This window comes from Anabas testudineus, chromosome 5 (assembly GCF_900324465.2).
Source record: "Anabas testudineus chromosome 5, fAnaTes1.2, whole genome shotgun sequence".
Lineage (NCBI taxonomy): Eukaryota > Metazoa > Chordata > Actinopteri > Anabantiformes > Anabantidae > Anabas > Anabas testudineus.
Window position 1 is genome coordinate 16856097 of NC_046614.1, and position 13188 is coordinate 16869284.

Here is a 13188-nt window from a genome sequence, read left to right on the forward strand (position 1 = left end):
CTGAGTAATTTTAGTAGTAGTTTAAGTATTTAAGGCATATTTGAAAAATTGTGAACAATAGTAGTAAGTAATAAAGTTTTGCTATTCCCATTTGGGTCCATACAAACCAGGTTACTGTAATGTTGGCTACATATAGTCCGACAGCCCATTCTTTCACAGCCAACCCAGCTGGTGATGTCACGAGTTTTGTTATTTCAGTGGTGATCTCTCATGGCCTCAGTTAAATCTCTCCCTCCTATGTGTACCTCTCTCTCTCTCTCTCTCTCTCTCCCCATCATTTGTCACCTTCTCATTGTCAGCATCCCACTGTCTCCTCCCCTTTCAGATGTCCCCTCCCTTGCTCCTAGAGTCTACCCCACCCACCTTACCCCTCTCCTCACTCTCTGCTTTATTTTCTATTTTTCTGCAAATCTTCCCTCTGTCTGCTCCCTCTTTTTCATCTTAGTCTCTGATTATCCTTCCAGACAGACTTCATTCCTAAACAACTACAGACCTTTTAATCACCTTCCCACACTTTTCTGCCTCTTTAAAGTCAGACTGTCAGCATAAATCATAAGATACTGAACTTCCTGCAAATATAATTTATCACTCACTCATGAATTCATAGAAAAATAATCCACAACCTAGAATAGCTCTTTTTTTTGGACCACAATCAGGAGTTATTTAATAGAAAACTGTCTAATTGAATTTCTGCATTCTTGCTAAGAAATATATTAAGCTTAATTTGTAATTTCTGGGTTATGGGTGTTTTCATAACATAAATTTGATACCTCAAGAGCCAGTGTTTATTTTCTCTGGCAACTCCGTCACCCTTAACCTGTCACCCTGTTGGAGGGAGACATGTCTGTCAGTATAGCAAACAGAAGCTTTGAAGAAGTAATCAAAAGCTGTCTACAGGATGCTGCAGCACATTTCTTTACCAGGTATAATTGACTTATGCACATATGAAACTAAGCTATGTGTTGTCTGGACTCATGGACATTGATCCTTAATACTTAAACCATGCATGCATCCTTTGATAAAATTAGGCACGACTCAAGAGGTACTGTAACTTCTCACAGACAGAGGGTGTACCTTCTGTGGGAGTCATCTTCAAAGAGTTCTCTTCAAAGACTTCTGCGGGTTTCTTACTGAAAGAGATCACCACACGTCCTGAACAACACTTCTGTTCATCAATACCCCACATATCCCTGGAGCAGTTTGTGCAGTCTGTCCAATCGGCAGTGTGTTATCGGTTTCACAGCTGCTGACAACTTTTTATTCCACACAGGGCTGGCTGTTGTGGCCAGTCATGTCTGTAGCCTATGAATAGATGATTGGTAGTGTAGTGATCCACAATGTTTGATCCGTAGCTTGTGCACAGTTTATGGGCAAGCCACAAGGTCACAAAAAGAAAACAATTATAATTTGCTTGGAATTTGGTATACATAGTAAGATTTAAGCTTTTTGTGCATTACAAATTACAAAAGATATCTGAAACTAAGCAAAATGACAAGTTCAATTTTCATTTCATTTTCATTCACAAGATTATGGAGTAGGTATTCCAGTATGACAAAAAACGAAACAGCGAGTGCGAATTATATAAAAAACATGGTTTTTGGGTGGATGAAAACTAAAAGACTGGCATTAAATATGACTGTACCCAGCATGGACTATATCAACCAGGCAGTTGAATTAGTGGTGCAGTTACTGTAAGTCCAAAAACAAAAATCGTTTCCAATTGTAAATATGTTGAAACCTTCAGGTGTTTAACAGCATTTGTCAGTTTTGTCTTTGATTTAATAAAAGTTATAGATCATAGACACAGCAGTGGAGAATAGCGCTAATGCTGCACACTCAGGATGCACCAGCTGCTCCTGATTCCAATAAAGTGTGAGGGTGTCAAAGGTCAAAGCTCACAGGTCACAACACTTAGAGGGGAGTGAACCCTGCGTAAATGCAACCAAACTGCCCCTCACCATATACAGTAGAGTAGTACAGCTCATGTTGTAGCTACTAAGTGCCAGCTCTTCATGGTACGTCTATGAGCACCCCTTCAGCTGGTGTAGCTTATAACTTCATCTACATGTGACAAAGTTAGACATGAGTGTCATTCTAGCACAAACTATGGGTTCTGTCCAGAGGTTTAGTGAGAAGATGGAAAATTGAATATTTTAGCAAAAATTTAGAGGAAGTTTTGTTTTTCAAAGAGAATAAAATCCTGTTTTAACGTTTGGCTGCAAAACCTCAGTAATACTTGTTAAATTAACTTTCTATTTGTCTTAAAGGCAGTGAAAAGATGAATGCAGTTCATTAAACAACTTCTAGTGTTAAATTTCTATCTTTCTCTATTTCACACATCAGTTTTTGAATCTATTCCTTCCTTCCAGCGATCAGCCAGTGAGATGCAGAAATTAAAGAGAAGCAGATTCAACATCAGCTGGAATCATTTGCTTGATTAAAACAATCAGCGAGTGAGCAACTGAGTTGGCTGGATTTTAGATGAAATATCCAACCTGACACCAGAACCAGGTTGCCACGGTAACGAGTGATACACAAAATGAGTTCTTATCAAATATCTAAGATACATGGGGGAAACTGATGCTGTGGATGTAATCAAGTGGATGTATGTTCATCACACTTCTGTTTTGATGTAACAGGGAAATGATGTTGCTGTTTACAAATGACAAGTCGAGCAAATACCAGGTAAGACAGCTACTACATAAATATCATCATGATTCTTCTACTGTCAAACTATAAAGTGCAAAGAAAGAAACAATATTCTGCTCAGGGCCTTTTGGAGTTGTTTTTGCTGCAATGCTTGAATCCAGATCCAGATTTGACAATGTTGACAGGTTTGAAACCAATAACCCATAACAATGACCATAAAAACACAACCCCTGGTTATTTAACGTATTTACCCTCACAAATAAGTCCACAAAGACTGCATCTAACCAGTATTTTTATTTCTAAGACATATGCTATTTATTTTCCATGAAATATTTTGTCCAGCAAAAAAAAAAAAAAAAGAAAGAATAGAATTCAATTAGTGAAACGAAACGATTCTGACATCGCTGCTTTCCATGAGCAAGACGAGGAGGAGAGAGGAGCGCACCGAAGTTAGGGGGGAGAAGAAGTTTTTTGGGTTCAGTAGCTGCACATGGAGAAAGGAGTGGTCTGGGACTGGAATAATTAGGGACAGGATGGGAGGGAAAAGGGGGCTCGGATTTCAGCCTGACAGGGGGTAAGGGGCCGGGCTGATATTTGGGAATAAACGAAAATTCATTGAAGGCAACGGGGACATAAAACTACAGCGTCTGGCCTGAAGCGGTCGGTGCTGAGTGTCTGCTGCAGGTCCGGGTCCTGCCGCTGGATTTCCCCATCGGTGTTTTGCGAAGGGTGAATGTCGAATGGTTCGGCTTTTGTAACCGGGGACACACACTAAATACTGAGAGAAGCCTCCGCTCCCCTCGCACCCTTCTTTCTCCCTAAAGGGCCCTGCATGTCTAATATTTAGACATGTTCAGATTTATGGATTCCAGGACTCTACTGCTACTTGTAGCAACTCAAGTCTGTCTATTAAGCGTTGTGAGATGTCAAGAGGAGGACGACCGTAAGTGACAGATTTCTTTTATCTTATAATGAAAAAAGGTTCAAGTTGTCATAAGTTGCATGTGGAAAGCAAAGGTTCCTCTGCATATCAGATCACGGGAAGTCCACTTATCTTCAAGTGCATCACATTTTAATGGTTTTGATTTGGTTATTCCCTCGCAAATTTTACGCACAGACGTTTCGCGATAGTTTAGATGCTCCCAGTTGCAGGCAAAGATATATCATTACTGATAGCTAGGGCTCTTCTGACTACCACAAGTACTGATTTCACTGCACTTGGAAGTTTGTTAAAACTCAGTATCACAGAGTTGTGGACGTGCGTAAAAGTAATGGAACTGGTGGAGAGATGTGGGACGTTTAACGCGAAATAACGCGCATTAAGCTGGGTGTTTGTTAGTAAAGCTGCTTTTTATTCAGATAGTTATAATCATTCTCCTTTAACTTTACATCCTCAGCTATTGTCTGGAGAGTGAAAACCATATTAGGTGTTGAGCTACAATGGGACACCCTGCCCTCCTCCTTCTTCCATAAGTTGACCTGCTAGACACCTGTGGGTCCTTTAGAGGCCTTGACAGATTCTCCTTTTAGCTGCAGATTCACTTAATATAGAGGGTGAGGGGGGGAAGGGATGGGCAAAAAGTGAAAGGTGGTCAGGCTCAGGGGCCTTTGGTGAAGAGTGTTCACATTCCATTGCTGTCAGAGGGCATCCAGGCAAATCCTGGCTTGTTGAGGCAGAAATGTGAGCTAATAACCAAAAAAGTGTTTATTTGCATATTCAATTAAGAATCGCATTATACCGTCAGACCCTCTACCATCTCTGTCCTATTGTTAATTATTTACCAGCATTGATTTTATTATTCACAAGTGACATTTGAGAGTACGGGTGTGCCAGCAGATTTGGGGCCAGAAATAATGTTCCATATGATTTCAGGGTTTTCCATCTGCTTAAAAGATCACCCATAAGTGTGACTGTGACCGTCAGCCCAGAAAGACACAGAGCCAGGGTGCAAGAGAGAGGTGATTGGAAAAATATAAGAGAGGGAATGTATTGTTTTTCTTAGGAGTCCAGTGTTGTCACTATCAGTAGGTCATGCACACCAAGCTTTTAAAATAAAGAAAAAGTTTTTTTTTTTTTAAGAGAAAAATGCTCATGTCAAAGCAACTGCAAGTCTCAGGTTACTCTTTCAGAGGCATAGGCCCCTCAACATAATGCAAGCCCTTCTTTCCTCAGCATTAAATGGAGGCAGATATTTTTCTGGGAGGCATGGAAGTGGTAAAGATGTCTGATTGTGATCTCAGCACGCTCAATGGTCCAGAGTCACTCAGAGGTGGGCAGCAGGCAGTTCTTTAGGTCTCAGTTGTTAGGCCTCTAGGTTACTGTCAATGTCAGTGAGGAGGCCAGAAAGGCTGGAAAGGCTACTGTCCTACACCTGGGTTCACTCTACAATTCTCGTTGTTCACTTTACTCCCCTGGAAAACAGTATGGCTGCCAACACATGGGGAAAAACACACACAAATTATCCCCCAGTGATGAAAAGCGAGCTTTCTATCCGTTCTCCAATAGATAGAGGAGCCCTTGTCCCAGAATATCTCATATCAGACAAATCTTTCATATCTGAGTCAGTGAAAGGACAGGTGCAGGTCTTGAACAGTACATCAAGGCCTGTAAAACAAAATGTCAAAACCACCAAGGTATGTGCATGAAAGCTGAGCATTTTCTTCTCTCTGACAAGTTTGAACTGGCATCAGACACAGGTATGGATTCCAGTTTCAAATGTGCCCCATGTTTGTACAAGGCAGCAGTTTGTGAATTGCCCACTCTGTCCCTTCCCAGAATGACCTTATTCATTGCTGCTGAGGTCCGTTAGGTTGCCTAGACTTAAGCAGAAAAGGTAAAGATAGCTACTGTACTTACTCCTTCGACTCTCATCCACCTTGCACCTCTGCAACCTGAGGCCTGAGGTCTTTCGGTGCACCAAATCTTTTCACCCATTGGTGCAGGTTCAGTGGCTCCAATCAGGGCATTTCTTTGAGTAAGTGTTTGCCCTTGTTGACTACTGTGTCAGCAACCAGTCTGGAAAATTAACTTGAATGCTGCTAATTACCTGTACGTATTCTTACATGTTCTGATGTATGGCTAGCGTTATTCAGACCATGTACAGTAACTGTATTGATATATGCCCAACCTCCATCATGTTCACTGTGCTCTCTTTGCCAAGCTGTGGTCTGAAAAAAGAAATCCAAACATTTCTAATTTACTGAATGCAAAGTCTGTCTCCTTTGCAGTAAATTAGGGTGCCTCCCACAATGTAAACTCGCCCTATATTTAACTTGTCCAGGAATTCAGGCACATGGTCTCCAGCTCCTGTGAAGTTACTGAAGGTAGCCTGCTGCTTCACTGTGGCACTATATTCTCTGATGTTACACTGCCCCCCTGTGGCTACATGAAAGGTTGCATGCATTACTTCACTACCTGAATACCTGAGAAGATTATTTTAGATTTTTATTATTATTTTTATTCCATAGGTGAGAGTTGCGTATGAAAGACACATCTTAGACACCACAGTGACAGCCCTCAAGATTTTTAGATTTGTAAAAATTCCGTTATATGTGAAAAGGAGAAATCTGTAAAAGCAACAGTCAGTATATAGGTCATTATTCTGAATGCATACTACTGAATAGATCTACCATACAAAGGTGGCAGTGAACAACACAATCTCAACAAGCTTCACTGACACTGTCTGTAGCTGATGCTATGATTTGCTTTGTACAAGGTGTTAAAGCGTCAAATTACATTTTTATTAAGCATAGGAAAATAGATTGGGTCTGATTCAGTGTTTAGGTTTTTTGCTTTCCAACAGCAAACAAGTTTATAATTTACCATTTCTGAATACCTCTTATTGCACTGCATATGTTTCCCACCTAAACAAATTGTCATTTCAAGCACAAGTTATGAGTTACAGTAAATGCTATACTTCATATATGAGTTGCACATTGCAGTAACTGCTATTCACACCTGATGTATAATCTCCTTTTTCCTCCCACCATCCTCCCCGGATCTGTGTGTGTGCGTCTTACTCTAATCTCACACACAGAGACAGATGCTTTTAGCTGTATACAAGATGGACAGCGCTATAGCGACAAGGACGTATGGAAACCAGAGCCTTGTCGTATCTGTGTGTGTGACACTGGAACCGTCCTGTGTGATGAAATTGTCTGCGAGGACCTAAAAGACTGCACCAAACCTGAAATCCCATTTGGAGAATGTTGCCCCGTCTGCGCAGCTGAAACATCTCCACCTATTGGTTGTAATTTATTTATCTCACATCTCCCATAAATAAATTACTTTGCAACATCATGTTGTTTATTTTGGGGAGAAAATGCCACAGTGGTGATTTGGTGCTGATCAAAGGTTGACGAGGTGCAATTTAACCACTTCATCACTAAATCAGTGTCTTCCTTTGATTTAAATACCATTTTCTGTCCCCAAAGCAAACAAATGATTAAAAAATAAACAGCAACAGTGACACATCTGAATACATCTCAGTAAAAAGCTACCTCAACGCCATTTTTCCATAGCTGGCTCACCTTGGCCTCATCTTGTTTGAATACTCTCTCCTTCCCTGAGTATCATGAAAACATGTGGGAGTCATTAAAGAAATACCTCAGTCAAGCAGACATGGCTTCACATTTCTAGTCTATATGCTCTCAGTGGAATTCTGCAGGTCTGATGGTAAGAAAAAACAGTGACACTCTACTAAGGGCTTGAGACTTTTTAAAGGAGCTACTTTCCACATTTAAAAACAGTCAACTGCTTTGAAAATGGAAAAGGTGGTTGAGGGCATGGATATAATCAGAAATGTCACTGTTTGCATGTATGTTTATTGATTAAAATGCTTTATAAACACTTCTATTTAGGGCTAAGTTACTAAGTGTCCAGTAAGAGCTGTATCACACATTATGCATCATTTTAAATGCATCATTTAGCAAATACCTAACAATAGGACTGGTTATAAAACCTCAGTACTCTGATGTTAATGAGTAAAATGTGTCCAAGTATCCAAAGTAAGTTATCAAAAACATAATGTTTTGGTATCACACTTATACACATACTCATATAACCCAGTCCTACCTAAACCTGTACAATAATTGATTGACATTTCTGTCTAATGCTTTGAAATGAAAAAGACAAAATGCCAGCCCACATCAAATTTAATGTCTAAATCTAAATATATATTTTATATATTTAATTGACTCTTCAAGTTGCTTTGCTCCACTATTCTCTATCTGCAGCTGCTTTGCTTCTGCTTTAAGCTGTAAAGATGGTGATTAAACCAACATTTTTCAATCCTGATGGGCTCTTTAGGTGTGATGTGATAGTTGCCTTTAGAGCAGTTTAATTTAAGAAAGTACCATTAGCATATATAGATTGATTGAGATATATAGATGTTTTGTTCTTTGGGGGAACCCAGAACTGTATAAGCCTCAAAGATTGTTTCTATACAAAGTCACTGTCTAATCGTTATGTTTTCCCCTCTACCCTTCTCCACCACTTAACAGGAACACCTGGAGCTAAGGTGAGACCACTGTAAGATCTTAATACACTGTGTGTCCTGTGCGTGTGTGTGTTTGTACAATGAAGCTACCCAGGACCTGCAATTAGATCAGTATCTGTCCCAGTCTCATATCAGTGCTGCAGGAGAGCCTGTAGTTTATGGATTTAGATGCAGCTTTGATGTGAAAAAGCTTTGCCAGATGGGTAATAGTTATTTCCTCCCCCACAGTGTTTATGTTTGCAGTGATAATTTCAGGGATGCTCATTCTCAACATTTTGCTACTGACCTATTTCCTCATGACATTGCAACTTTTCCTTAAAATGCATTTTTAAAAATGTCTCTCTTGGATTGTTAATGGCAAAATAATCAAATTCTAACTGCTGTTCTTGTGCTTTATCTGTTCATCATCAGGGCCAGAAAGGTGAACCTGGAGACATTACTGATGTAAGTTGACACCACACACTAAAGTGTAAATTGACCTCTTTTTATCTAAAAATACTAATTTGTAAACTGGTCTAGGCTTTAAAATCTCAAGTAATAAAAATGTCTTTGAACCCTTCAACATGAAGCACTGTAAAAAGTAGTAATACTGTAGTGTAAACACAAATATGAATGTCAATTTAAGTTTGCTGCCTCTGTGTTTAGATCTTTTTCTTAGATCTTATAGTGAAGTATAATTACACGAGTGTCGAAGGTTTTTATTGACAAGACAAATAAAAATTAATATTTGTCATTCTTAAAACGTTTGCGCATAGCTTTATGTATTATTAGCTAAATGGATTTAAGGTACCAACAGTTAAAGCAATCAGTCATAGAAATGGCCCCTGTGTGTTTAATATTACTGATGCATTTGCAGTATTTTAAATATTAGATACTTTACATTCATTGGCCACTTTAATACATGCACCTGTATAATACAATACAGCAGCTCTGTCGTCAATTCTACTTTTACCAGGTTATAATTCTATTATTCTCAGGTTTTATTGAAACTGTCAGAAAGGTGGTAATTCTGTTTCTTACTGAGGCCATAGTGGTTGGCGGAGTCATAATCAAATGCATTATATTACCTAATAAAGTGGCCAGTGAGTGTACAACAATGTATTATATTTTCTAGGTTTGTATGCAAAGTAACCAATAATAACATAATCTATGTAATTAATGTATTGGAGAAAAAAAGGGACCTGTCTTTCTCTCTTAAAGGCTAAAAGGTACCTACTATTAGCATAATATCCTGAGGAGCAGCAGTTTAGTGAAACAGCAAAACAACTTACTACATATAGCATTTAAAGTACAGGATTTAACAGAATACTGACCTTCAGTATCATCAATCTATGAATGAAAGCAGCAAGAAAGACAGAAAGATAGGGGGCAGGTCTGTTAGCCCACTCATCAGGAAGACAGCCAAGCACAATAAGGCCCCCATACAATCCTCATAAAGATCTTCATAGGCCAGGGGAGAGAGGAAAAGACCTTCCTCCTGCTGCTGCAGCTCTGCACCTGGAAGTGTTTTACCACTCTAAGGGAATGCACGTTCATGGCAGGAAATAGGAAGGCTTTGTTTACTGTATGTTTCTTATAATGCCTTGCCCAGAGAGATTAGCAATTAACAATTCTGCTCTGATGGAAGAGAGAAGAGTGTTTTTTCCTAGTGTGAGAGCAAATCTATATGTCAAGTGTGCAAATACATCTGGTAAATATAAGATTTAGTGAAGTGTAGTCCTGCTTGTACATTTTAACATGTCTTCTAACGTCACCTCAGCAATTGAAGGTAAAACACATGGCTTAATATTTTCCATGTTTTCTTCTATGTGCACAGGTTGTAGGACCAAGAGGACCAGCCGGCCCAATGGTATGCAACTATTACTGCATTTCTAAAGTGTTCCTTGGAAAGCTTTCAAAAAACTGCAGAGAGTCTTCTGTCCTTTTTAGATTCATGCAACACAGAAAGCGACTGCACCTAGACAACTATAGCTGTAAGTTACTGACTATTTAACTGTCTCCTGTTCTCCAGGGCCCCCCAGGAGAGCAAGGACCCCGCGGAGCAAGAGGAGAGAAGGGAGAGAAGGTTTGTTTAATGTGCTTTTTAAAAAAATATTTTCTTAGTTTTTCTTTGAAGCCGCACTTTGCTCCCTTAAGAAATACAGTATGTCCTATTGAATCCGATAGCTTTAGGTGTTTTAGGGGTTGAGGTTATGGGGGGTGGGGTTCCTACTTTAGGCTCGCACGTTTGTAGCGTAATGGTAGCCTTTCACTGAGCAGCTCGCTAACTAGTCATGTGTCATTTCCATTAGTCCATGTGGTCTGGATTGTTTAACACATGTGGGACTGTCGGAGTCTCCTAATGTAAACTTCTGCTTCTCTCTGAGGCCTCACAGTCAGTAGTGTGGGAACGTAATGTTATCACAGTTGCCAGGCTTTGATCATCACATTAATGTAACAGGCCCCAGGCGAGGAGTCTACATACAAGTGTAGTATGTAGTCATGTTGTTTATGCAGATTTAAACACAAACTGCACAGACGGTTTGGCTAACACAGGTTAGGCAGCCTTTTAGGTGTTGCACACATTCTTTGTTTAGTATCCCCTTGCAGGGTTATTTGTCACTACACGTACAGAGGTATGTAAGATTTGCACAGATAAATCATCAGCGTGCACAACCTCTGGCATGGTATAAAAGTTTAACCAATTTTTTTCAAGCTTTTTCTATTTATTTATTTACCTTTGTACATGCAAACAGACTAGCTAGTTCCTGATGGATCACTGTTTTTGCTACCAGCTGGTCAAAAGTAGCTGAGTTCCATTAGTGCAGGGTTTAAATAAACACTAGGTTTCTGTCAGCTGTATCTGACAAAAGCAGCACAACAAGTCCGGCTCTTTATCGTTCATCAGCAACTGTGTAATGATTTATCCAAACTACAGTTGACTTCAAATATTGCCACAATGAATCAATAAGATCACAACAAAATGGGAAGATCACGACCCAAGAATGTGTAATTAGCATGTTATATACAAACGTTGTTCCTAGGTTTCTAAAAGCATCATTGGCTGACTGAAAATATAAATATGTTTTATTAGTGTGGAAACAATTAGTTTATTCACTACAAATAAAATTGGTGTATGTTGATTTTAGTCATTAGGAAGCTGTGATGAACATTTTTGTATTTTCTCACTTTTTATGGACCAAATAATCTAATTTATTTTAATCTATTTCAGGGAAGTCCTGGTCCCCGTGGCAGAGATGGTGAACCTGGTACCCCTGGAAACCCCGGCCCCCCTGGACCTCCAGGACCTAATGGACCCCCTGGACTTGGTGGAGTAAGTATCCCATGACGAGCAAGGCTGATGGACTAGTATTCACTGCAAACATAGGAGAACAGGTTCATTATGGCTGGGTGGAGTAAGCAGTGAGAATGGTCAAATGGAGCAGGGAAGAATTCAAGAGCACAAAAGATGTGAGAAAATGCTCACGATGGGAGGAGGCAGAAAGACAACAGCGAGTGGATGCAGAGAGGGAGAATGGATTGAATGCTTCTCATTCTTTGCAGGAGAAAAGAAGGGAGGTGGATTGAGGGGAAGGGAGGTGGAAGGGTAGGAGGTAGTGTGATAGACTTGGGGAGGGGAAGGGAAGGAGCTTTTCTGGGAACAAACAAGGAGAGTCTGTGTGAAGGAGAAAGAGATGAAAACTGTTCATATGTCCTCTGTCTGGATTAACATAACAGGCTCTACTGCTCACAGTCTATTAAAAGCCTGTTCCTCAGTCCTGCCAAAATGACAGAGTGGTGTCCAAACTCTGCAAATCAATGACAACACGTTCAGCTTCCAAGATAAATGATTGAATTTTGCATCATGAACAGTGAAACAGTCAAAACTAAGTTTTTAGTGCAATGTGATGTATTTCTTTGTGTTCCTTTTATATGTCTTTTCATTTTCAATCCAGCATATTAATTTAAAAGTTATATTTCACAAAGATTTCTTTAAATCTTAACATCTATGTGGCATCTTGAAAGTGACTAATTTGATGAATGACTTTTATGATGTCTTCCAGAACTTTGCTGCTCAGATGGCTGGTGGCTTTGACGAGAAGTCCGGCGGCGCACAAATGGGTGTGATGCAAGGACCAATGGTGAGCGAGTTACGATGAGCGCTTTGGCCAATCCCATGTGTTGTTGGTTTGGTTTTCAAATATGTAACCTACAAAATGGACACATCACCATTGTGATCACATGTTCTTAACCAGGAGAGGAGATCAGCATGGACGATTTAAAATCATCAAGGATGAGTGGAAACTCTGCACTACTACTGTTTTAATATTAGCCCCAGTGATATATAGCATCTCCTATGTTTTTACTTTGCTGTATCAATGGTTTTGGGAGAAATCTAAGAAGTAAAAATGAAAACGTTGGAGTGTTGGAGAAAAGAATATGTTCTGCGTCTTGATGGAAAATAAACAACTCATACAGAGAACAGAGGAGTAATTTGAGGAAACAGCCTCTGATTGTCACTATATTCCAAGACTGTGAAAAACCACACTTGCTGCTGTTTAGCTGGCATGGCAGCTTGCCTGAGATGGAGTGAGAAGCACATTGGGAGCTATTTTGGTTGAGAGAGTCGCAGAGCAGCTTGGCAGGCTCTCAGCCCATCAGTGGTTTGAGAAGCCAGGATGGGGATGGCTGGAGTCGATCAGATCCCCACAGTGTGTAGCAGTATGTGTAGCTTCACTCGTGTTGACTGTCCTTCCACATGTGTCTGAGAGCTCACCACAATACTGGGCCGTTTTGAAGCCAGCCCTTGTTTACTTTGGCATTTGCCAGCTTGCTGGGAAGGAAATCAGTGAAACAACTGGGCTGATGTTGAAGCAGTTTTTGACCCACTCATACACCCACAATGGACCCCAACTCATATCCGTACAGCTATGTAGCAAACCCTCACCCTCAATGCCCTTTTTGCAGCGTATGCACACACACAAACACATGTATGTCTGTATGTCCCTCAAATGCACCTGAAGGTCCTGAACATATAGAGTCCCATTGATACGTTTCTACC

The 13188-nt window shown here is 40.1% G+C and overlaps 1 protein-coding gene across 2 annotated transcripts in view; it reads left to right on the forward strand.

The window, feature by feature from the left end:
• Positions 1-3283: 3283 nt before the first annotated feature.
• Positions 3284-13188, forward strand: part of col2a1b (collagen, type II, alpha 1b) — a 42466-nt gene continuing 32561 nt past the window's right edge. Inside the window, exons 1-8 of one of the 2 annotated variants that reach the window (XM_026348920.1) lie at positions 3284-3592; positions 6687-6896; positions 8152-8168; positions 8559-8591; positions 9964-9996; positions 10159-10212; positions 11359-11460; positions 12191-12268. In XM_026348920.1, coding sequence (XP_026204705.1) covers positions 3499-3592; positions 6687-6896; positions 8152-8168; positions 8559-8591; positions 9964-9996; positions 10159-10212; positions 11359-11460; positions 12191-12268 — 621 coding nt within the window. In that variant the 5' untranslated portion in view covers positions 3284-3498. The remainder of the gene's footprint in view (positions 3593-6686; positions 6897-8151; positions 8169-8558; positions 8592-9963; positions 9997-10158; positions 10213-11358; positions 11461-12190; positions 12269-13188) is intronic. The other variant, XM_026348921.1, reaches the window with a different exon arrangement.